At 41.7% G+C, this 23,910-nt stretch overlaps 1 protein-coding gene across 2 annotated transcripts; it reads right to left on the minus strand.

Moving 5' to 3' along the window:
* Positions 1-1,094: 1,094 nt before the first annotated feature.
* Positions 1,095-23,897, minus strand: PDCD2L (programmed cell death 2 like). Of its 2 annotated transcripts, none has more exons than XM_044922276.1 (7): positions 23,790-23,897; positions 23,510-23,676; positions 23,304-23,364; positions 21,740-22,106; positions 19,574-19,685; positions 14,221-14,369; positions 1,095-1,225 (listed from the first exon to the last, which is right to left on the minus strand). In XM_044922276.1, the coding sequence occupies exons 1-7, from the start codon at positions 23,895-23,897 to the stop codon at positions 1,095-1,097; spliced, it is 1,095 nt and encodes a 364-aa protein (XP_044778211.1). The 2 variants fall into 2 exon arrangements, with proteins under 2 accessions (XP_044778211.1, XP_044778210.1); XM_044922275.1 differs by having other exon boundaries at positions 21,740-22,112.
* Positions 23,898-23,910: the final 13 nt, after the last annotated feature.

Genomic DNA, 23,910 nt, shown 5'->3' on the forward strand with positions numbered 1-23,910 from the left:
TCAGCTGAAGGTGGTATTTGAGGTAGCTTGGGACATTTCAAGGAGTTACTCTGTTTGTCTGGGTATCTCCCATCTATATAGGAGGTATACATAAACTTCTGTTTTTCACCTGTCAATGTCTTTTCTTATAGGGGGGTCTCAGCTAAGCACCTAGAAGGGTAAAGAGAAAATTACTCTTCCTCCCCTACGTGCCTAAAGCCTCACTGACCAGCAAGTTCAGTTTGTACACAGCCAGCCACTTTCCCTCGGGTGCCCTGGGAGGCAGGATCAGGTGGTGTTCCCACCAGTCACACACTGCCCAGGAGAACCCCTCCTCATGATAATCTGGACCCTAATGTGTTATTTGCCAGAGTAGCAAATCAAACTGTTTAGAGCAGTTTCCTCATCTATGCAGGCAAAAAGCAAGTCTGTATAGTTGGTGGGCATGTTTTCATACTGCTGTCCAAGTGTAGCAGAATGGAAGGGGTTAACATAAAAACCAAAAGGAGAAAGGGGAGATTGGAAAAGTGACCACCTGGAAGAAGGGACAATGTCCAGAATAGAGAAGGGGCCCCTTTGCTGTGATACTGCAGGGGCAGAAGGTGGGAAGGGGTGAGGATGGGGACCATGAGTAGGGAGAACACAGGGCAGGTCTAAACAGCTAGGTGGCCCTAGCTAAATAGCAGGGTGGGAGCCTCAAGAAGCCAGGGTGGGTCAAGTGGTTCGGTCAACATCCAGGGACTGCAACAGAGCGCAGTGAAGCACGGAGGCAGCAGAGGTGGGGTAAGAGGCTGACCGCTGCCCTTGGCTCTTCGGCCGCTCTCCCTCCGACAAAGCCCATTAGGTTGCTTGTGCAGGGAACACCCGCAATCTGGGCTGGAGAGGAGCCACATTCTGAGCTGCCTCTGTGGAGACAAGCAACTGGCCTTGGGAGGGTAGACGGGTCCACAGCCAGAAGCTTCTAAATCTCACCGCAGCCCCAGTACAGGTGCCAAAAAGCAGAAAGGACCACACTTACAACAAAGAGTGGATAATCTGTGATTCAAAATGAAGTAAAAATACACAAATCTGGACACTAAAATTTACTTTAATTTATATAAATAAAGGGAAATGCTCTACTTAAATAATGATTCATCTGGGTCTTCTTGTAGGATACAAAGTTCTTCCATGGGAGTCTGATGATTTTGAGGCCAGCAACTCTTCTTACATGTGTAAATTAGAATTGTTCCAAATTCTACAGAAAGACCTGAAAGACACAACATATTCAGGATTCTTTTTTTTTTTTAATTTTGTTAAAGATTTTATTTTTTATTTATTTATTTGAGAGAGAGAGAATGAGAGAGAGCACATGAGAGGGGGGAGGGTCAGAGGGAGAAGCAGACTCCCCGCCGAGCAGGTAGCCCAATGCGGGACTCGATCCCGGGACTCCAGGATCATGACCTGAGCCAAAGGCAGCCGCCCAACCAACTGAGCCATCCAGGCGCCCCAAATTCAGGATTCTAACAAAGAGGAAATGTTAGGAGATACACTCACTATTTAAAGGTTTGCTTAGTGGATAGAGCCCAGACTCTGGAGCAAGACTACCTGAGTTTAAATCCCAGTTCTACCACCTGAGTAAGGGACTTCACTGCTCTGTAATAATGACCGCATTTATCATGATGATAAGATTGTTGTGAAGAGGGGTGCCTGGGTGACTCAGTCAGTTAGGTGTCTGCCTTCGGCTCAGGTCAGGATCCCAGGGTCCTGCGATCAAGCCCTATGTCGGGCTCCCCGCTCAGCAGGGAGTTGCTTCTCCCTCTCCCTCTGCCCCTTGTCCCTACTTGTGCTCGTGCTTGCACGCTCTTTCAAATAAATAAATAAAATCTTAAAAAAAAGAAAAGATTGTTGTGAGGAGGATTAAATAAACTAGTGCATGTTAAGATACTTAGAACAGAGCCTGGCATATCTTAAGTGCTCAATGTAAAACAAAGAGGTTAAGCAACGAGAAGATAATAGGAGAACGATGACGCAATATCAGGGTAGCTGGTGTTGCTCCAGGAGTGATTTTACCCGATAAGCTGAAAAAATTAGGAAACAGGAAAACCAGTGTTCATTACCTTTCAGCCACATTCCTCCCCACAGTAAGTGACCGCTGATGACAAAAAGCAGATTTAATAGGAAATATACTTTAAAGTCTTTATTATAACTGTCTAGGATACTGGACACTGAAAATCAGGGTTTTTTTAATAGATTTTATTTATTTATTTGACAGAGAGAGAGCACAAGCAGGGGGAGCGGCAGGCAGAGGGAGAAACAGGCTCCCCACATAGCAGGGAGCCTGATGTGGGGCTCGATCCCAGCACCCTGGGATCATGACCTGAGCCGAAGGCAAATGCTTGCTTAACTGACTGAGCCACCTAGGTGCCCATCACTGAAAATCATTTAAAAATATGTCACAGGGCTGGGCAAGGGGTTGGGGGCACCTGGGTGACACAGCTGGTTAAGCATCTGACTCTTTTTTTTTTTTTTTTAAGATTTTATTTATTTATTTGAGAGAGAGAGCACATGAGAGGGGGGAGGGTCAGAGGGAGAAGCAGACTCCCTGCTGAGCAGGGAGTCCGATGCGGGACTTGATCCTGGGACTCAGGATCATGACCTGAGCTGAAGGCAGTTGCTTAACCAACTGAGCCACCCAGGCGCCCCAAGCATCTGACTCTTGATATCAGCTCAGGTCTTGATTTCAGGGTCGTGAGTTCAAGCCCTTGTTGGGATCGATGCTGGACACTGAGCCTACTTAAAAAAAAAAATGGGGGGGTTCATGGGTGACTCAGTCAGTTAAGCGTCCAACTCTTGATTTCGGCTCAGGTCATGATCTCAGGATCCTGAGATCGAGCCCTGTGTCAGGCCCCAAGCTCAGCACGGACTGTGCTTGAGGTTCTCTCCTTCTCCCTCTGCTCACACTCTCTCTCTCTCTCTAAAATAAATAAATAAAATCTTAAAAAAAAAATTTCATGGGGCTCCTGGCTGGCTCAGGCAGTGGGTTGGGCATGTGACTCTTGATCTCGGGGTCATGAGTTCGAGCCCCAAGTTGCGTGTGGAGCTTGCTTGCTTACTTAACTTACACACATACATAAATAAATATCACACTAAGAGAACACACTACCTCCAAAAAAGGATTCTCTCTCTCTCACAAACACACACACACACAAATCCTAAGTGCTTACAGAAATTTATCAATGTACAGAGCCATGAAGAATAACACCAAGAAAACATGATCAACAAGAACTCCTGCTGATATCAGAACGGTGAAACAAGTCAACATGAGGAGCTAGACAACTGGTTTGGAGCAGCAAAGGAAAACCACTTTTTTTTTTTTAAAGATTTTTTCTTTATTTATTTGACAGAGAGAGAGACAGCGAGAGAGGGAACACAAGTAGGGGGACTGGGAGAGGGAGAAGCAGGCTTCCCGCTGAGCAGGGAGCCCAATGTGGGCCTCGATCCCAGGACCCTGGGATCATGACCTGAGCCGAAGGCAGACGCTTAATGACTGAGCCACCCAGGTGCCCCAGGAAAAACACTTTGAAAAGAAAATGCAGGGAGGGATAATGGAAAGAAAAGCACCAAAGACAGAACTAACAAGGCCAAAATAGAGCTGATTTGGGAGAAATGACCTGGTGAATTTGAGATAATTTCCAACCAGAATATGCCACATGTACTTTGCAGAGGGCATAAGAAGGCTGCAGTCTGAGAACTGGTAGCCACCAGGGTAGCAAAGGAGCAGCGGCAAGGAATCAGATGGAACAAAATACCAAACAGCGGAGTACTGAACATGAGGCCTGAGCCCAGGGCCCTGGCATAGAAGGGCGAGGGAGGGGTAGGAGAAAGAGGAAACTGAGAAAGAGGAAACTATGTGGAGGTCAAAACAGCCCCAGTATGCATCTAATGAAAAACAGCATAGGCCACAAGGAACAGAAAAGACAGGTGAAATGTAATTACAGGTAGAAAGGGAAGGCTTAAGAGAATGGCAGTGAACGCAGAGGGAAAGAGGAAAGATGGGAGTACAGGAGAAGAAAGGTGACCAACACAACTGTTACTGCTTCTCAGAAAAGCTACACATGCAACAGAAAAAATATTCAGAAATTCAAAAGAAAGAAAGAAAGAAAGAAAAACTAAATGCAGGTCTGAAAATCCACCTTGTCCCAGGATGAAAGGATTATGGAACAATGCAGCAGCAAGACATGCTAGTTCAGAGACTGGACTTCAGGAATAAAGAAAAATCTACAGGTGCTAGCATAAACGTTGGTTACAAAGCGGGGGGAAATCAGGCCACCCTCAGACTTCACTCACAGCCTAAAGATCTCAATATAAAGGATCTCAGGGATTGGGAGAAAAATGTACTTCTCTGTGAAACGGGGCCACGGCAGATGACAGGAGAGCCAGAGGGGCTCTCACTGTGAGGACATGACAGCAGCAGGTCTACCACCGTCGGGAGGAAAGAAAATGGGACCTCAGGATTTTATACATGGGTTGTCCTTCAATACAAAGGCAGACATTCTGAAGTAAGAATAACCACTATAAGCCCTCCTTAAGGCTATCACTTGATAGAATGTAGCTGCCAGAGAAGAATCAAAATAAAAGATTCAGGAATGGAAAAGCTCACTGAAAAGAATGGTGTGAACACACAAACCACTGAAACACAGAACAAAAGCTTATTAGCTGTGACAATCATGGTGACAGAGTACAGACTTATAAACCTCAATGAAGTACAAATAATACTAAAATGGGGCATGTGGCTGGCTCAGTTGGGGGAGCATGTGACTCCTGATCTCGGAGTTGTAAGTTCAAGCCCCACAATGGGTGCAGAGATTACTTGAAGAAATAAAAAAACAAAAAACAAACAAACAAAAAACTATAATATTTGGAGTAGAGCAGGACATAAATTTCCTTATTATAGTAAAAAGCCAAATACATATGATCTAAAACTGAAAAACGGAATGAATGTAATTCTCTTAGCTTCAGAAGGATCGTTTAGAAACTAGGTAAAAGAACCCACTGCCTAAATCCAGCAACTGCTTCACATACACTTACTTTTCCTTATGTTGAATTTGCACACATTTATTCCAATATTCTTAATTAGTATATACTGAATTTTCCTGTCTTTAGAATTTTTTTTTTTTAAGATTTTATTTATTTATTTATTTGAGAGAGAGAGAGAGAAACAGCATGAGAGGAGAGGGTCAGAGGGAGAAGCAGGCTCCCCGCTGAGCTGGGAGCCCAATGTGGGACTTGATCCCAGGACTCTGGGATCATGACCTGAGCCGGAGGCAGAATTTTTTTTTTTCTAAGGGGCTCAGTTGGTTAAGTGTCTGCCTTCTGCTCAGGTCATGATCTCACGGTCCTGGGATTGAGCCCCACATGGGGCTCCCTACTCTTCGAGGAGCCTGCTTCTCCGTCTCTCTCTGCCTGCAGTTTCCCCTGCTTATGCTCACTCTCTCTCTCTCTGGGTCAATTAAGTAAGTAAAATCTTTAAAAAAAAAGAAAAAAAAATTTTTTTCTAGCCATCGATCTATCTAAACTTCCTACCTGTATTAATGTCAAGAATGATGACTAGATCTCATGTGCTCTCTCTCATTCTCTCTGTCTCAAATAAATAAATAAAATCTTTAAAAAAAAAAAGAATGATGACTAGAATGATGTTGACATATGTTGTTAGTAATGGTGATTTTTCAAGGTTCGCCAGACATTTATAGAAAATCTCCAACATAACATTTGGGGATCAGAAAAATTACAGGAGGGGGTGCCTGACTGACTCAGTCTATGGAGCACCCAACTCTTGATCTCGGGGTTGTAGGTTCAAGTCAACACTGGGTGTAGAGATTACTTAAAAATCTTTAAAAAAAGTTGCAGAAAATAGACAACATGGGTAACAAGTGAAAACTTTAAAAAACAGACCACTTCTCTTTTTTTAAGTAGGCTCCACGCCCAGCATGGAGCCCAAGGTGGGACTTGAATTCACGGCCCTGAGCTCAAGACCTGAGCTGAGATCAAGAGTAGGATGCTTAACTGACTGAGCTATCCAGGTGCCCCTAGACCACTTCTTAAAGATACGAAAGAACGCATCAAACAAAACAAAACAAAACAAAAAGGTGGTATGAAAAAGTTTCAGAGAACAAGGAAGAGCTTTTGAAAAATAAAAATAGAACAGCCAAACTAAATTCAAAAGAAGGGTTAGAAGATAAGAGTTAACAAAGATGTAAAGTTAAATAGAAGCACTCAGGCTCAAAGTCATACACCATATGATTCCATTTGTGTGAAGTTCCAGAGCAGGCAAAATTCATAAGGGGAGACAGGGGAGAGTGATAACCCTAGAGAGGGAAGGAGGCCCAAGGGACTTTCTGGGACACTGCAAACACTCCCCATCTTACTCTGGGTGATAATTACAAGAGTTTATTTATGTAAAAATTCATCAAGCCGTAGGCTTAAGATTGGTGTACTTTACTGTGTGCTTTTTTTTTTTTTAAAGATTTTATTTACTTATTTGACAGAGTGAGATACATCGGGAGAGAGAGCACAAGCAGGGGGAGCAGGAGAGGGAGAAGCAGACTCCCCGCTGAGCAGGGAGCCCAATGCAGGGCTCGATCCCTGCACCCTGGGATCATGACCTGAGCCGAAGGCACACGCTTAATGACTGAGCCACCCAGGCGCCCCGTGTGCTTCCTTTTTAAAAAGGAAGTACATGGCAAGGATTTCCTGAATATAAAACCAAAAGCACAGGCAACAGATGTAAAAATAGACAAATTGGGCTATATCAAAATTAAAAACTTAGGTGCATCAAAGGACACAACAGTGAAAAGGGAACCTACAAAATGGAAGAAAACATTTGCAAAAATCCCACCTGATAAGGGGTTCATATCTAGAATATAAAAAGAACTCTTACAACTCAACAACAAAAAGTCATATAACCTGACTACAAAATGAACAGTAAGACTTGAGTAGACATTTCTCCTAAAATGATATGTAAATGGCTAACAAGCCATTCGGATGCTCAACATCATTAATCATTAGGGAAATGCGAATTGTAACCACAGCAGATACGTTACATCCATTAGGATGGTTACTATCAAAACAAAACAAAACAAAACAAAACAAAAAAACGGAAAACAAGTGTTGGTGAGGATGTAGAGAAATTGAAATTCTTGTGCGCTGTTGACTGGGAACATAAAATGGTGCAGCCACTATGGAAAATGTTATGGTGGTTCCTCAAAGAATTAAAAATAGAATTACCATATGATCCAGCAATTCTGCTTCTGGTATATATATCCAAAAGAACTGAAAGCAGGATCATGAAGAGAGATTTGTACACCTATAATCATAGCAACAATATTCACAATAGCCAAGAAGCAGAAGCAACCCAAGTGTTCAACAAATGAACAGATGAACAAAATGTGGTAGATCCATACTACAGAGTATTATTCAGCTTTAAAAAAGAAGGAAATTGTGGGTGCCTGGGTGGCTCAGTTGGTTAAGCGACTGCCTTCGGCTCAGGTCATGATCCTGGAGTCCCTGGATCAAGTCCCGCATCAGGCTCCCTGCTCGGCAGGGAGTCTGCTTCTCCCTCTGACCCTCCCCCCCTCTCATGTGCTCTCTCTCTCAGTCTCTCTCTCTCAAATAAATAAAATCTTTAAAAAAAAAAAAAGAAGGAAATTCTGACACATGGTATGACATGGATGAACCTCCCTTATGCTAAGTGAAATAAGGCAGTCTCAAAGGACAAATACTATGATTCCACTTATATGAGGTATCTCAAGTAGTCAAATTCATAGAAACAGAAAGTAGAACGGTGGTTGCCTGGTGCTGAGGAGAGGGGGAAATGGGGAGTTGTTAGCGGTCATAGAGTTGCAGTTTTGCAAGAGGAAAAAGTTCTGGAGAATGGCTGCATAACAATCTGAATAAACTTAACATTACTAAATTGCACACTTACAAATGGTTAAGATGTTAAATTTTATGTTATATATATATATATATGTATGTATATATATACATATATATATATATATTTTTTTACCACAACTAAAAAGATGAATAAAGTACACAGTTGAAGAAAACTGGAAAGTGAAACAAAAATCAAAACAAAAAAGAACAGAATCAAAACAGAAGTTCCCATAAAGGTACAACAACAAAAAAAAAATGGAAGAAAATCATCAAGGAAGTTGAAGGACATGAGTTTCTGAACTCAAAACACCTATCAAGTACTCAGCACAATATATACAATTTCAAAATAACAAGAATAAAGTGAAGATTCTAAAAGTGACCTGGAAGCAAGAGTTCCCATTCAAAGGACTAACAGTCAGAATGGGACTGCTTTCTATAGCAACACAGGATGCTAAAAGAATGAGGTAATATTGGGGCATTTGGCTAGCTCAGTAGATGGAGCATGTGACTTTTGATCTTGGGGTTGTAAATTCGAGCCCCACGTTGGGTATAGAGAGTACTTAAAAATAAAATCTTAAAAAAAAAAAAAAAAAAAGAGGGCGCCTGGGTGGCTCAGTCGTTAAGTGTCTGCCTTTGGCTCAGGTCATGATCCCAGAGTCCTGGGATCAAGCCCCACATCGGGCCCCCTGTTCTGCGGGAAGCCTTCTTCTCCCTCTACCACTCCCCCTGCTTGTGTTCCCTCTCTCGCTGTGTCTCTCTGTCAAATAAATAAATAAAATCTTTAAAAAAAAAAAAAAAGAGGAACAAAGAGATATACAGAAGCAGAGTGTTTGTATACTATTGAAACAAAGTTGGTATTATTCAACTACATTGTTATAATTTTAAGATGTTAACTGTAATCCCCAAAGTAACTACTAAATGAGTAACTAAAAAAATGAAAGGGAATCTGAATGTTATACAACCCACCCCCCCAAAATCACCTAAATACAAAAAAGAAAGAAACAGTCAGTCATGGAAGAATTAATTGAGAAACAAAAATATTATAAGACATACAGAAAAGAAATAGCTATATGGCAAAAGTCAATCCTTCTTTACCAATAATGACATTAAATGTAAATGGATTAAGCTCCATTAAAAAAGGGCACTGGCAGATTGGATATAACAAAAATAAAACAAGATCCATCTGTACACTATCTATTAGAGACTCTCTAGATACAGGGACACAAAGAGAATGAAAGAAAAAGGATAGAAAAATATATTCTAAGCAAATAGTGTAACAATTATAAACATATATACTTCTATATGAAGAGGCCCAAAATGTATGAAGCAAAAACTGACAGAATTGAAGGGAAAAATAGACAGTGCTATAATAATAGTTGACTTCAATACCCTACTTATAGTAATGGATGAAACAACCAAACATAAGATCAATAAAGAAACAAAGGTTTTGACGAGGCTATAAATCAATTACCACTAACAGGCACATACCACCTGCCCCCCAAAAAAAAGAACAGGCACATACAGAACACTCCACTCAACTATAGCAGTAAACACATTCTTTTCAAGTGCACATAGAATATTCTCTGGGATATACCATATGTTAGGCCACAAAGTAAGTCTCAATAAATTAGAAAGATTGAAATCACACAAAGTTATCTTTTCTAATCACAATGATATGAAACTAGAAATAAGTAATAAAACTGGAAAATTCACAAATATGTGGAAATTAAATAAAACACTTTTAAATAACCAAGAGGTCAAAGAAGAAATCATTAAGGGCAATTAGACAATATTTATCTGAGACAAATGAAAACAAAAACACGAAATACCAAATCTTATCAGATGTAGTAAAAGCAGTGCTAAGTGGAAAATTAGAAGCGCAAACACATACATTAAAAACAAAGAGGGGTGCCTGGGTGGCTCAATTGGTTAAGTGCCTACTCTTAATTTCAGCTCAGGTCATGATCTCAGGGTCCTGGGATCAAGCCCTGTGTGGGGTTCTGAGCTCAATGGGGAAGTCTGCTTCAGGATTCTCACTTTCCCTTTGCCCTTCCCCTTACTTGCTCACTCTTTCTCAAACTAATAAATAAAACTTAAAAAAAAAAAAAGGACAAAGAAAGATCTCAAATCAATGACCTAACTGTATACCTTGAGGAATTAGAAAAAGACCACCAACCAACCAAAGCTAGCAGAAGAAAAAATAAAAGATAGAGTAGAGATTTTAAATATGCAGACTATAAAACAATAGAGAAAAATCTAGAAAGTCAACAAATCTTTACCTGGAATGACTAAGAAAAAAAGAGAAAAAACTCAAATCACCAAAATCAAAAATAAAGTAGGGACATTACTACTAATTTTATAGAAAAAAAGTATTATAAGTTGTATAGCAATAAATCAGATAACCTAAATGAAATGGACAAACTACCAAAACATGCAATCTACCAAAACTGACTCAAGAAATAGAAAATTTGAACAGACCTGTAACTAGTAAGGAGATTGAACCAGTAATCAAAAACCACCCAACAACACAAAAGCCAAGAACTAGATGGTTTAACTAGTGAATATGACAAAACATTCAAAGAACACCAATCCTGGGACGCCTGGGTGGCTCAGTCGGTTAACCGTCTGCCTTCGGCTCGGGTCATGATCCCAGGGTCCTGGGATCGAGTCCCACATCGGGCTCCCTGCTCCACGGGGAGCCTGCATCTCCCTCTGCCTCTGTCTCTCTCTCTGTCTCTCATGAATAAATAAATAAAATCTTTAAAAAAATAAAAATAAAAAATAACAAAGAACACCAATCCTTCCTAAACTCCACCAAAAAACTAAAGAGAAGGGAATGATCACTAACTCATTCTACAAGGAATTTATTTTCTAAGTAGACACTACACCCAACATGGGGCTCAAACTCACAACCCCGAGATCAAGAGTTGAATGTGGGGTGCCTAGGTGGCTCAGTCGGTTGAGTGTCCAACTCTTGATCTCAGCTCAGGCCTTCAGCTCAGTTTTGAGCTCGAGCCCCATGTTGGGCTCCGTGCTGTGCATGGAGCCTGCTTTAAAAAAAAAAAAACATACAGAAACACAAAAAAAAACCATAAAAAAAAAATTAGATAACTAAATAAATAAGAGTTGCATGCTGCATCAACCAAGCCAGCCAGGTGCCCCAAGGCAAGCATTATCTTAATACCAAGTCTAGACTAAGACACTATAAGAAAATTATAGACCAATATCCCTTATAAATGTAAGATACAAGGTGTCTGGCTGGCTTAGTGGGTAGAGCATGAGGATCTCGATCTCGGGGTTGTGAGTTCAAGCCCCACACTGGATAAAGAGGTTGCTTAAATAATCTTAAAAAAATAAATAAATATAAGATACAAAAATACTCAACAAAATACTAGCAAACAAAATCCAAGAGCTTATTAAAAAGATTTATACAGCAGGATGCCTGGCTGGTTTAGTTGGTAGAGCCTGTGACTCTTGATCTCAGGGTTCTGAGCTTGAGTCCCATGTTGGGTGTAGAGATTACTTAAAAAAAAAATCTTAAAAAAAAAAAGATTTATACACCATGATCCAGTAAGATTTACCCTAACATGCAAAGGTCGTTAAATATACAAAAATCAATGTAATACACATTAATAAAATAAATAGAACTGCACAATTATCTCAATTGATGCAGAAAAGGCATTTGACAAAAATCAACACCCTGTAGTGATAAAAAGAACTCCAAAAACAGAAGGGAAATTCCTCAATCAGGAACAAGATTAGGATGCCCACTTTTGCCACGTCTAATCAACACAGAAGTTTTAGAGGAATTAAGCAAAAAAAAAGAGAAATAAAAGGCAAAATTGTAAAGGAAGAAATAAAATGATCTCTGTTGCAGATGATTTTACCTTCTATGTAGAAAAACCTAAATATCCACACAAAAAAATTGGGTTTCATATATTTTTCCTATTGTGTCTATATTCTCCTCTGAAATCTCTGCTTTAGCCTTTATTTCTTCCTTTCTTTTGCCACCTTTGGCTGGTTGCTTGTTCTTAAGTTCCTTGCAATGTATGTTAGGTCACTGATTTGAAATCTTTATTTTTTATTTTTTTAAAGATTTTATTTGGGGTGCCTGGGTGGCTCAGTCGGTTAAGCATCTGCCTTCGGCTCAGGTCATGATCCCAGGGTCCTGGGTCTCTCTCTGTCAAATAAATAAATAAATAAAATCTTTATTTTTATTTTTATTTTTTTAAGATTTGACAGAGAGAGACACAGCGAGAGAGGTAACACAAGCAGGGGCAGTGGGAGAGGGAGAAGCAGGCCTCCCGCGGAGCAGGGAGCCCGATGCGGGGCTCGATCCCAGGACCCTAGAATCATGACCCGAGCCGGAGGCAGATGCTTAACTGACTGAGCCACCCAGGCGCCCTTGAGATCTTTGTTTTTAAACATATGTGTTTTCAACTCTAACTTTTTCTTTGAGCATTGCTTTCACAGCCTCTCATAAATACATTCAGCAAAGTTGCAGGATAAACAATCAATCCCAAAAAAAAAAAGATTAAAAAAATAAAATACTTAGGAATAAATTTAACCAAGTAGGCAAAAGACTTGTACACTGAAACCTATAAAACACTACTGAAGGAAATGAAAGACACAAATAAATGGAAAGACATCCATGTTGATGAACTGCAAGAATTAATACCGTTAATATAACAGCTCAGTCAGAAGAGCATGCAACTCTCAATCTCGGGATTATGAGTTCAAGCTAAAATTGGGGATAGAGATTACTAAAAAAATAAATAAACTTAGGGGTGCCTGGGTGGCTTGGTTGGTTGAGCATCCAACTCGTGGTTTCAGCTCAGGTCATGATCTCAGGGTTGTGAGAGTGAGCCCTGCTCTACGCCCAGTGTGTGGCCTGAACTCATGACCAAGATAAGAGTCACATGCTCTACTGACGGGGCCAGCCAGGTGCCCCATTACTTTTATTATAAAAACTTAATTTTTGTTTAGAAAGACCATATAATGATGACAAAATAATGACTAGAATCACGTAAAAGTTATTTAAAAAATTTTTTTAAAGAGATTTTATTATTTGAGAGAGAGAGCACTTGAGCATGAGCAGGGGGAGAGGCAGAGGGACGGGCAGTCTCCCCAATGAGCACAGAGCCCGACGCAAGGCTTGATCCCAGAACCCTGAGATCATGACCACAGCCAAAATCAGACGCTTAACCAACTGAGCCACCCAGGCACCCCTAAGTTCATTTTTAAATTTTTAAAAATTTTTAAGTACGCTCTATGCCCAACATGGGGCTTAAACTCACAACCCCAAGATCAAGTCACGTGCTCTACCAACTGAGCCAGCCAGGTGCCCCAAATTATTTTTTTAAAACATTTTTTAATTTTTAAAGTTTTTCAAAATAATTTTTAGTAATCGCTACACTCAACATGGGTCTCAAACTCATGACCTCAAGATTGAGTCACTTGCTCTTCCAACTGAACCAGCCAGGTACCCCTGTAAAAGTTATTTGTCCCCTCCGCCCCCAGTTTTTTTAAATAATAATAAATTTTGACTATAATACAATGCTATTTAAGTTTTTTGTTTGTTTCTTTCTTTTTTTTAAGTAAACTCTACCCCAGTGTGGGGCTTGAACTCACAGCCCTGACATCAAGAGTCACATACTCCAGCAACCTAGCCAGCCAGGGGCTCCCGCTATGAAAATAATTTTAAGGATAGAAAACAGCTTGGCCTTAAACCGACAAAATGGGGGCACCTGGGTGGCTCAGTCAGTTAAGCATCTGCCTTCAGCTCAGGTCATGATCCCAGGGTCCTGGGATCAAGCCCCCCGTCGGGCTCCTTGCTCAGCGGGGAATCTGCTTCTCCCTCTCCCTCTGCCGCTCCCCCTGCTTGTGCTCTCTCTCTCTCACAGATAAATAAAATCTTAAAAAAAAAAAAAAAAAGCCGAAAAATGGTATCAGTGTTTGTGCTGGATTGGTTGGATTATAAATTTCCCAAATTTTTTGTAATAGCTTACATTTTATAAGTAAACAAAAATGAAATGATAGCCTTTCCTTGTAAAATAATTCCATATTAGTGCAATAAATCCACAAACTCAAATTAATAAAGGGCTTATTGGGGCGCCTGGGTGGCTCAGTTGGTTAAGCGACTGCCTTCGGCTCAGGTCATGATCCTGGAGTCCCTGGATCGAGTTCCGCATCGGGCTCCCTGCTCAGTAGGGAGTCTGCTTCTCCCTCTGACCCTCCCCCCTCTCATGTGCTCTCTCTCTCATTCTCTCTCTCTCTCAAATAAATAAAATCTTTAAAAAATAAAAAATAAAAAAATAACGGGCTTATTACCTAAATTAGTGCTTCTGAGCATGCTGACCAGTGCTGGCATAAGCTGAAACTCAAATGTCCTTTGGACTCCACAGTGGCTGCAGGCTGGGAGCTCAGTGACTTCTGATGTAGGGCAGGTCAAAAAAAGTGGTTCTCCACTCCAGGAATACCTAGAGCAAGGAAACAATAGACCCTGAAGAAGGACCATACACAAATCACATTTCAACATCAGAGACCATGCTTTGCAAACTTTGCTTCCTTCTTGCAGAGTACCAGGAGCAAAACCAGAGAGCAAAGAAAACCCAAAGGCCCAAAACCTAGCAGCAAGCCTGTAGAGATCAGCAAGATATCTGAAGTCTTGTCAATGTTTGATTCAAAGTCTGGATGAAGGCACTAAAGCCAATGTTGAACCAAATCTAACTACAACTGCAACAAAGTCCAGACAGAGCTCAAGAGTAAGCAGACTTGGATCTCCACACTACTAGCCTTACAGAAGAAGGGACACACCCTTCCAAGGAGTAAATATTTACTTCAGTATCTACTGTTCTTCAACATACAATGGTAAACAATAAAAAGAAATTAGATATACAGAACAGCAAAAAATTAATTTATTTATTTGAGAGAGAGTGTGTGCATAAGGTGGGGGGGGGGTGCGGAGGGCAGAGCAAGAGGGAGAGAGAGAACCAGAACCCTAAGCAGGCTCCACACTCAGTGCAGAGCCCAACGCAGGGCTCGGTCTCATGACCTGAGCCAAAATCAAGAGTCGCACACTTAACTGAGCCACCCGGGTGCCCCAAGAGCAGCAGAAAAATTTAAGCCACAAAAAAAGTCAATATAAGAATACCCACGGGGGGGGGCACCTGGGTGGCTCAGTCGTTAAGCGTCTGCCTTCAGCTCAGGTCATGGTCCCAGGGTCCTGGGATCGAGCCCCACATCGGGCTCCCCGCTCAGCGGGAAGCCTGCTTCTCCCTCTCTCACTCCCCCTGCTTGTGTTCCCTCTCTCGCTGTGTCTCTCTCTCTGTCAAATAAATAAATAAAATCTTTAAAAAAAAAAAAAAGAATACCGACAGGGGCGCTGGGGTGGCTCAGTCGGTTAAGCATCTGCTGCCTTCAGCTCAGGTCATGATCTCAGGGTCCTGGGATCAAGTCCCTCATGGGCTCCCTGCTCAGCAGGGAGCCTGCTTCTCCCTCTGCCTGCCCCTCACCCTGCTTGTGCACTCTCTCTCTGAAATAAATAAAGAAAATCTTAAAAAAAAAAAAAAGGAATACCCACAGACAAGATGACAGTTACCAGGAAAAGACTTTAAAATGTCAGTGGAAGGGGGATAAAACAAACGAATAATAAAATATCTATAATAAACATATAGGGGCACCTGGGTGGCTCAGTTCATTAAGCATCTGCCTTCGGCTCAGGTCATGATCCCAGGGTCCTGGGATTGAGCCCCACACTGGGCTCCTTGCTTAGCAGGGAGCCTGCTTCTCCCTCTCCCTGCCGCTCCCGTGCTTGTGCTCTCTCTCTCTCTGTGTCTATCAAATAAATAAATAAAATCTTTAAAATAATAATAATAATAAACATAGAATCTAGCAGAAAAGGTATACATGCATAAACAGATGAGGAAGTCAGCACAGAAATGGAAACTGAAAGAGAAATGCTAGAAATGAAAAATGCCGTAGCTGAATAAAGAATTTCATTCAATAAAAGTTAACAGCAGGTAGGAAACAACAACTAAAAATCTGTGCATCTGAGGAAAACAGAAATATCCAAAATGAAACAAAAAGTGAAAATAATTTAAAAAAAGAAACAGGGTCTTTAAAAACCATGGGACAATTTCAAATTGTATGTCTAAACATCCAAGTAACTAGAGTCCTAGAAAAAGGAAAAAGGGCAGAAGAAATATTTGAAGAGATAATGGCCAACATTTTCCCAAAATTCATGAATAGACATCAACGCAAAAATCCAAAAAGTTCAGCAAATCCCACACAGGATATATTAAAAATTATAGTCACTGAAGTACATAATAGTTTAATTACATAAATATAACAAACATAAGAACAACAATAAGAATTACAGCTAATTTCTAACAGAAACACTAAAAGGCAACAAGTCAATGGAACAAAATCTTTCCAGTGTTGAATGGAAAGCAATAAAAAACAAATTGTATATCCAATAAAATGTCTATTAAAAGAAATATTAACAAATACATTTGTAGACAAAACCTTCGTGGCTATCTCCAACAAACCCACACTTTATTTTTATTTTACTTATTTACTTACTTACTTACTTATTTTTAAGTAGGCTCCACGCCCAATGCAAGGCTTGAACTCACAACCCTGCAATCAAGACCTGAGATCAACAGCCCGATATTCAACCACCTAAGCCACCCAGGCGCCCCTAAGCTTGCATTGTAAAAAAAAAAAAAAAAAAAAAAAAATCAGAAGTCCTTCAGACTTAAGGGAAATACCAGATGGAAGCTCAGCATGAAGGAATGTAGAGCACAAAAAGAGTAAATAGGTCGATAAATATAAAAGACCTTCTGATCATTATTTTCATTATTTTTTAAAAGATTTTATTTTTTGTTTTAAGTAATTTCTATACCCAATGCAGGGCTTGAACTCACAACCCTGAGATCAAGAGCTGCATGCTCTACCGACTGAGCCAGCCAAGCACCCCCAATCATTATTTTTAATTTTACTGTATATATATTATCCTTAAAAACTATTATTTCAAACAAAAATAATAATACATTATGGGATATAAAGCACATAGAGAAGTGAACATGTGAAAACAAGATCACAAAGGGCAGGGGAAAGGTAAACAGGATTCTGTGCTATGGTTCTTAGTTCATAAAGTAGCACCTACTGTGTGAAGGCAGACTGCAGGAAGTCCAAGATGCACATTATAATCACTAAAGCAACACTGTTTATGGCAACAGGAAAGACATAAAATCATAAATTAACAATATTCAATTCACTGAAAATAAGGTTAAAACAAAAGGGAGCAGACGGACAAAAAAACTAAAAAGGAAAAAAGCCAATACCAGAGTGACAAAATTAACCCACCGCCACCAATAATCACATTAAATGGACTCAAGACCCTATGTAGAAAGCAAACAGTCTGGATAAAATAAAGGCAAGACCCATATATATAAGCTGTTTAAAAAGTATACTTTAAATATCACCTCACCCCTGTCAGAACGGCAATTCTCAAAAAGACAAAAAATAACAAGTGTTGGTGAGGATGTGGAGGAAAGGGAACCCTTGTGCACTGTTTGTGGGAGTGGAAATTGGTGCAGCCACTGTGGCAAACAGTATGGACGTCCCGCAAAAAATTAGAAACAGAACTACCCTATGATCCAGCAAGCTCATTTCTGGGTATTTATTCAAAGGAGACAAAAACACGAACTCAAGAAAGAGAACTACCCTCATGTTCACTGCAGAATTATTTACAATAGCCAAGACATGTAAGCAACCCAAGTGTCCATCGACAAATAAATGGATAAAGAAATCGTGGTGTGTGTGCGTACGTGTGTGTGTTGTGTGTGTATATACATGTACACATACATATACAAATACAACACACAACAGAACACTCAGCCATAAAGAAGGAAATCTTGACATTTGCGACAGCATGGATGGGCCTCCAGGGCATAATGCTAAGTGAAATAAGCCAGATAGAGAAAGACATACTGTGTGAAATCACTTACAGGCAGGACCTAAAAAAAACAAAAAACAAACCAAACTCATAGAGAAGAAATTGGTGGTTTCCAGAGTCGAGGGATCAGGGGTGGGAGAAATAAGTAAACTGGTTTTTTTTTCTTTTTTACTTTAAAGAAATCAAATAACTTAAAAAAAAAAACAAAAAACACTCTATATTTAAAAGAAGAGGCTAAAAGTAAACAGTATAAAAAAGATCAACCATATAAAGATTAAACAAAAGAAAGCTAGTGTGGCTATACCCACAGGAGATCAAATACAATCCAAGGAAGAAGCATCAACAGAAATAAATAGCAACATTTATTTATAATTATAACAGGATCAATTCATCAGATAAATAATCCTACAAGTGCATACATCTTAAAACAGTACCAAAATGCATGGGACAAACTTTAACAGAATTAAAAGAAGAAGACGTATCTATAATCATAGCTGAAAGTTTTGACACTCCTCTCTTAGTAACTGATAAGCGAGACAAAAGTGATTAGTAATAGAAACTGGTGTTGCAACAATTGGATATTCATACAAAAAAAGAACCTTGACCCTCATACATTATATACAAAAATTAACTCAAAATGGATCACAGACCCCTAAATGTAAACTTCGGTTAGAGAGAAAGTTCTGAGGAAATAAAAAGTTGAGGGCAACTGGGTGGCTCAGTTGGTTAAGCCTCTGCCTTCGGCTCAGGTCATGATCCCGGAGTGCCAGGATGAGCCCTGCATCCGGCTCCCAGCTCAACAGGGAATCTGCTTCTCCCTCTCCCTTTGCCCCCTCCCCCTGCTCATGCTCTCTCTTTCTCCCTCTCCTCTCAATTAAATAAATAAAATCTTTTAAAAAAATCTTAAATAAAAAATCAAAGTTCTCAATGTACTGAAAAGATATTGTAGAGATTACTTTAAAAAAAAAAAAAATCATACTAGGGCACCTGGGTGGCTCAGTCAGTTAATCGTCTGCCTTCAGCTCAGGTCATGATCTCAGTCCTGGGATTGAGCCCCATGTCAGGTTCCTTGCTCAGCGGGGAGGCTGTTTCTCCCTCTGCTGCTCCCCCTGCTTGTGCTCTCTCGCTCTCTGTCAAATAAATAAAATCTTTTAAAAAAAAATCACAGTATATGATCCGAATTATGGGTTTTTTTTTAGTTTTTAAGTAATCTCTACACTCAACATGGGGCTCGAACTCACAACCCCGAGATCAAGCGTTGCATGCTCTGCTGACTGAGCCAGCCAGGTGCCCCCCAAATTATGTTTTTTAAAAATACACATTTCCTGAGGCGTCTGGGTGGCACAGTTGGTTAAGCACCCAACTCTTGGTTTCGGCTCAGGTCGTGATCTCCGGGTCATGAGATCGAGCCCCACATCAGGCTCAGTGCTCAGCCTGGAGTCAGCTTGAGATTCTTTCTCCCCCTCCTGGCTCATGCTCTCTCCCTCTCTCTCTAAAATAAATAAATAAAGCTTTAAAAAACAAACAACCCCACACAAGTCCTACCCATGTGCATACGTCCAAATGTATAAAAAATAAGCGAACATAATACACTAAAATCGTAGCCTCTCGGTTTGTGGAATATTAGATTTTGGTTTTCTCATTATATTTCCCAGTATTTTCCAAACTAACATGTATTGCTTTTAGAATCAAGAAAAACAATAAAAGAAAATGTGCCTCTACCTCAAAATCTGCTCCTGACAAGCAGCAATTCTCTTCATGAATTTGTAAAATATCTTATCTCCACTTTTAATTGTGGTCTTCTCATATTTTTCATCACCATCCCTAGGAAGACAAAAAAAGAAAAGCAGAAAACACTTCTGAGTCCCTACATCCAGAGAATTACAATATTTAAGAACAAACAAGATAATGCACATAATTTAAAAATCATAAATTTAAGCAGCACCTGGGTGGTGCAGTCAGTTAAGGGTCAGACTCTTGGTTTCGGCGAAGTTCGTGGTTTCAGGGTTGTGGGATCAAGCCCCACGTCAGGCTCTGAGCTCAGTGCAGAGTCTGCTTGGGATTCTCTCTCTACCTCTGCCCCTCTCCGTCCCGCCTCGCTCACTCTAAAATAAAGAAACCTTTTCATTTTTTATTTTTTAAAAGATTTTATTTATTTATTTGACAGAGACATAGCGAGAGAGGGAACACAAGCACGGGGAGTGGCAGAGGGAGGGGGAGAAGCAGGCTTCCCATGGAGCAGGGAGCTTGATGCGGGGCTCCATCCCAGGACCCTCGGATCATGACCTGAGCCGAAGGCAGACGCATAACCATCTGAGCCACCCAGGCGCCCCAAGAAACCTTTTTAAAAAATCGTAAATTTGGGGCGCCTGGGTGGCTCAGTCGTTAAGCGTCTGCCTTCAGCTCAGGTCATGATCCCAGGGTCCTGGGATCGAGCCCCACATCAGGCTCCCTGCTCTGCGGGAAGCCTGCTTCCCCCTCTCCCACTCCCCCTGCTTGTGTTCCCTCTCTCGCTGTGTCTCTCTCTGTCAAATAAATAAATAAAATCTTAAAAAAAAAAAATCGTAAATTTAATACCTTGTAATATCTAACAGTAATCCCCTACACACCCTTCTCCCAAGCCCTGCTCCCTTGCCATCTTCAACTCTGGGATAATTATTTGCAATTTTAAAAGTCTTTATGCCCATTGACTATCTCCATGTCTTTCCCCACTATGGATTATTTTTCAACACCAACCAGTCTGCAAGCAGTCCAACATTATTCTGAAAAGCTTACAAAGGAAACAGCTCTGGTAAAGAACCAGGTCAGGAAGGGAAAAATGAAGGGGGCGGAAGTCGGAGGGGGAGACAAACCATGACAGACGATGGACTCTGAGAAACAAACTGAGGGTTCTAGAGGGGAGGGGGGTGGGAGGATGGGTTAGCCTGGTGATGGGTATTAAAGAGGGCACGTATTGAATGGAGCACTGGGTGTTATACGCAAATAATGAATCATGGAACACTACATCAAAAACTAATGATGTAATGTATGTTAATTAACATAATATAATAGTAAAAAAAAAAGAACCAGGTCATCTCTCCAAATATCCTATCGTAATTCTATTATAATAGCAAAAATGATCATTCTTATTTCTTTATAGGGCTTTGGTTTATAAAGCCTTTTAGGACCTATTCTCTCAAGTGACTCCTAAAACCATCTGATGAGACAGACAACAGAGATATCAACACGACTCTCATTTCACTGGTGAGGCTGAAGCTCTGGGCGGGTCTCTGACGTCCCAGGCCAGTTCTTGAGCCACAGCCAAGAGTCAAAAAACAAATGGCATTTTTCTAACTTACCTGTCTGAGCCAATCATTTAAAGACAAAAAATAAAGTTAAAGAGATAGTAAACACATGTTCTTCTGTACAAGCTGTCACCCCTAACTTCTTTGTTCATCTTCTTTTTTTTTTTTTTTTAAGATTTTATTTATTTATTTGACAGAGAGAGACACAGCGAGAGAGGGAACACCAGCAGGGGGAGTGGGAGAGGGAGAAGCAGGCTTCCTGCCGAGCAGGGAGCCCGATGTGGGACTCGATCCCAGGACCCTGGGATCATGACCTGAGCCGAAGGCAGTCGCTTAACCAACTGAGCCACCCAGGTGCCCTTTGTTCATCTTCTTGAGGGTACTTAGAAACAGAGCAGTGTCTTCCAGCTAACTCAAGGGTGGCTGGTAAGATTGCCTTGTCTGTTTCCCTTTGTCATCCAAGAGGAGCAAAGCAGAAAGGTCCTACACGTACAAGCTCTGCTTGAAAAAGTTTCCCCAAGTACTAGAATCAAACCAAAGGGGACCTACTGTGGCAGCTTCCTGATCAAGTCCCCTCTCAGACTCAGCAGCACATGTTCTCACCTTTGGGAAAGCAACTGTTCCATATCCATTCCTTCTTTCTGTTGATACTCCCTCAGAAGGCTATGAGCGTGCTCTAGGCTGACGAAGTCCCTGTAATCCTCCTCATCCACAACACAGATGTAATATGGCAGGAACTGTGGCACCTCAGAAGGCAAGGCCATCTCCTCCCCAGGAGAAACAGGAGAAGCAGCGCCCGGGACAGCATCCTGCAGGTGGAGATCTTGGAGCTGGGCAGTACAGTCTATGTCTCGGGCACTACTGGAATCATTTCCAAAATCCAAGGTAAGCTCTGGTGGCGGCGCCTCCTCACTGTCACTTCCCCAGTCACCTGCACCCTCGCACCAATCCTCTGCTGCAAGGCCATTTTCCTGTTTCTGGAAGAATATTCAGTGAATGAAGCCCAAGCACACTTGAGCGATCTCACCTATTCCCTTGGCTTGAGCTACCCATTCCTTCACCTTCTCGAGGGAGCCTTCACACAGCACCTTCCCCTCTTGCACATTCTGATTCAACTTCCTGGTCCCCATACACTCAAAAGCATGCTGGAGGTAACAATAAGTCTCTTCCCTTTCCAGGGGCAGCGTGGCAAATGTAGTACAGTGGTTTCTTCAACCATCTCTTCCCAACTCTTTCAGCTGTGCTTCATGTACTACAGAAGCTAGCAGGAGAGAACTACATTTCCCAGACTCCTTAGCAGCTAGGGGTTCAGATATGATCAAGGGCTGGCTAGTCAGGTCCATTAGGGAGACACAAACTTGAAACAGAATGAGGTGGAAAGAGAGGCCATGAAGCAAAAGTGATATAAAGCCACTGGAGCTGGACCTGGAGCCAAAAGATCTAACAAGGGCAGCTTCCGCTTCACCAGATCACATCTCAGCTTTCTGACTGCAGGTGGGGTAGGTGGTATAACAGCTCCTTGACAGGCCAGTTCTGAGGTGTGGTTCGTTCCTGGAGCGGCCCCCTCCAACCTATCCAGTGATAGTAAAAACCTAATTCTGTCTCGGCTTTAAAAAGTCAGTGTTTTTCTATTACCTGCAACCCAACCCTGACAAATATAGGCAGACACCATCGGTTTCATCTTTTCATTCCTGGTACTGCTGATACCATGCCTGGCACACGTTTAGAACTCAGTGTATATACATACATAAGCGGACATTTACAGGCAAAAGGAGACTGAATTTTGTTCTGCAGCTACCAACTTGCCCAACCTTTTAATTCAATAAATTCAAACTTTCTGATTGTTTGCTATATACATGTACAGGTATCACAGGAACTACGTTTACTATAAACACATATATATGTATTACACACAAACACATATATGTATACATCCATACTTTTTTCCCAAACAGAAACATCGAATTATGTGCCTCAAGGCCTTCAGTGTATATTAAAAGAAAAAAAGAACAAAATCTTAAGGAGATAGCACTTCACAGTTCAGAAAAGTGCAAAAACCATTCCAACGTACTTCAAAAGGCCACGGCTGAAAGTTTATCTTAAACAATATTCTAGAAAATACCCTCAAATTACAGCAAGTCATAATATGCTAATCACAACCGGTTTACCTGAGCGTCCTGCGCCTCCCTCTCTCGCATCTGCAGGCACTGGGAACGAAACACCTTCCAGCTTCGGGGTAAAAAATAAATGGCAGTGAGGCTCCAACGCTGACCACCAGCCAGCTGGCCAGCCCTATCCGGTACGGCCGGTGCGGCCCCCAGCTCCCGCCCACTCGGCATAAAACCCCGAGACAGCTCGGAACTTCCCCGCCTACCTGCGCGTCCCGCCGCGGCCGCACCTGGGAAAGGGGCAAGCGAACACGTGCAGTAGCCGGTGAAACGGGGAGCCTTCCAGCGGACAGTACACCTGCACGACCAGGGCAAGAGGCTGCCTGCAACGTTCACACACTGGCCTCGGCGCTGCTACCGCCGGCAGGGCGTCCTGAGGGCAGGGGAAGCGCTCAGACTCCGGCTCTGCTCAGGAACCTCGCCCCCTCCCTCAGCCCGTAGCCCTCACCAGCACCCGCCGACCCCGGCTCCGGCGCTCCACCTCACCGGAAGGCCGCCCAGCTTGCTAGCAGTCCAGGCGCCCGGCCCCGTGGGGCGGCCGCGCACTGCAGTGTCTCGAAGTCCGAGCAGCACTGGTTTCCGAAAAGCCGCCATGACTACGAGGCAC

Source organism: Neomonachus schauinslandi, chromosome 16, assembly GCF_002201575.2.
Source record: "Neomonachus schauinslandi chromosome 16, ASM220157v2, whole genome shotgun sequence".
Classification (NCBI taxonomy): domain Eukaryota; kingdom Metazoa; phylum Chordata; class Mammalia; order Carnivora; family Phocidae; genus Neomonachus; species Neomonachus schauinslandi.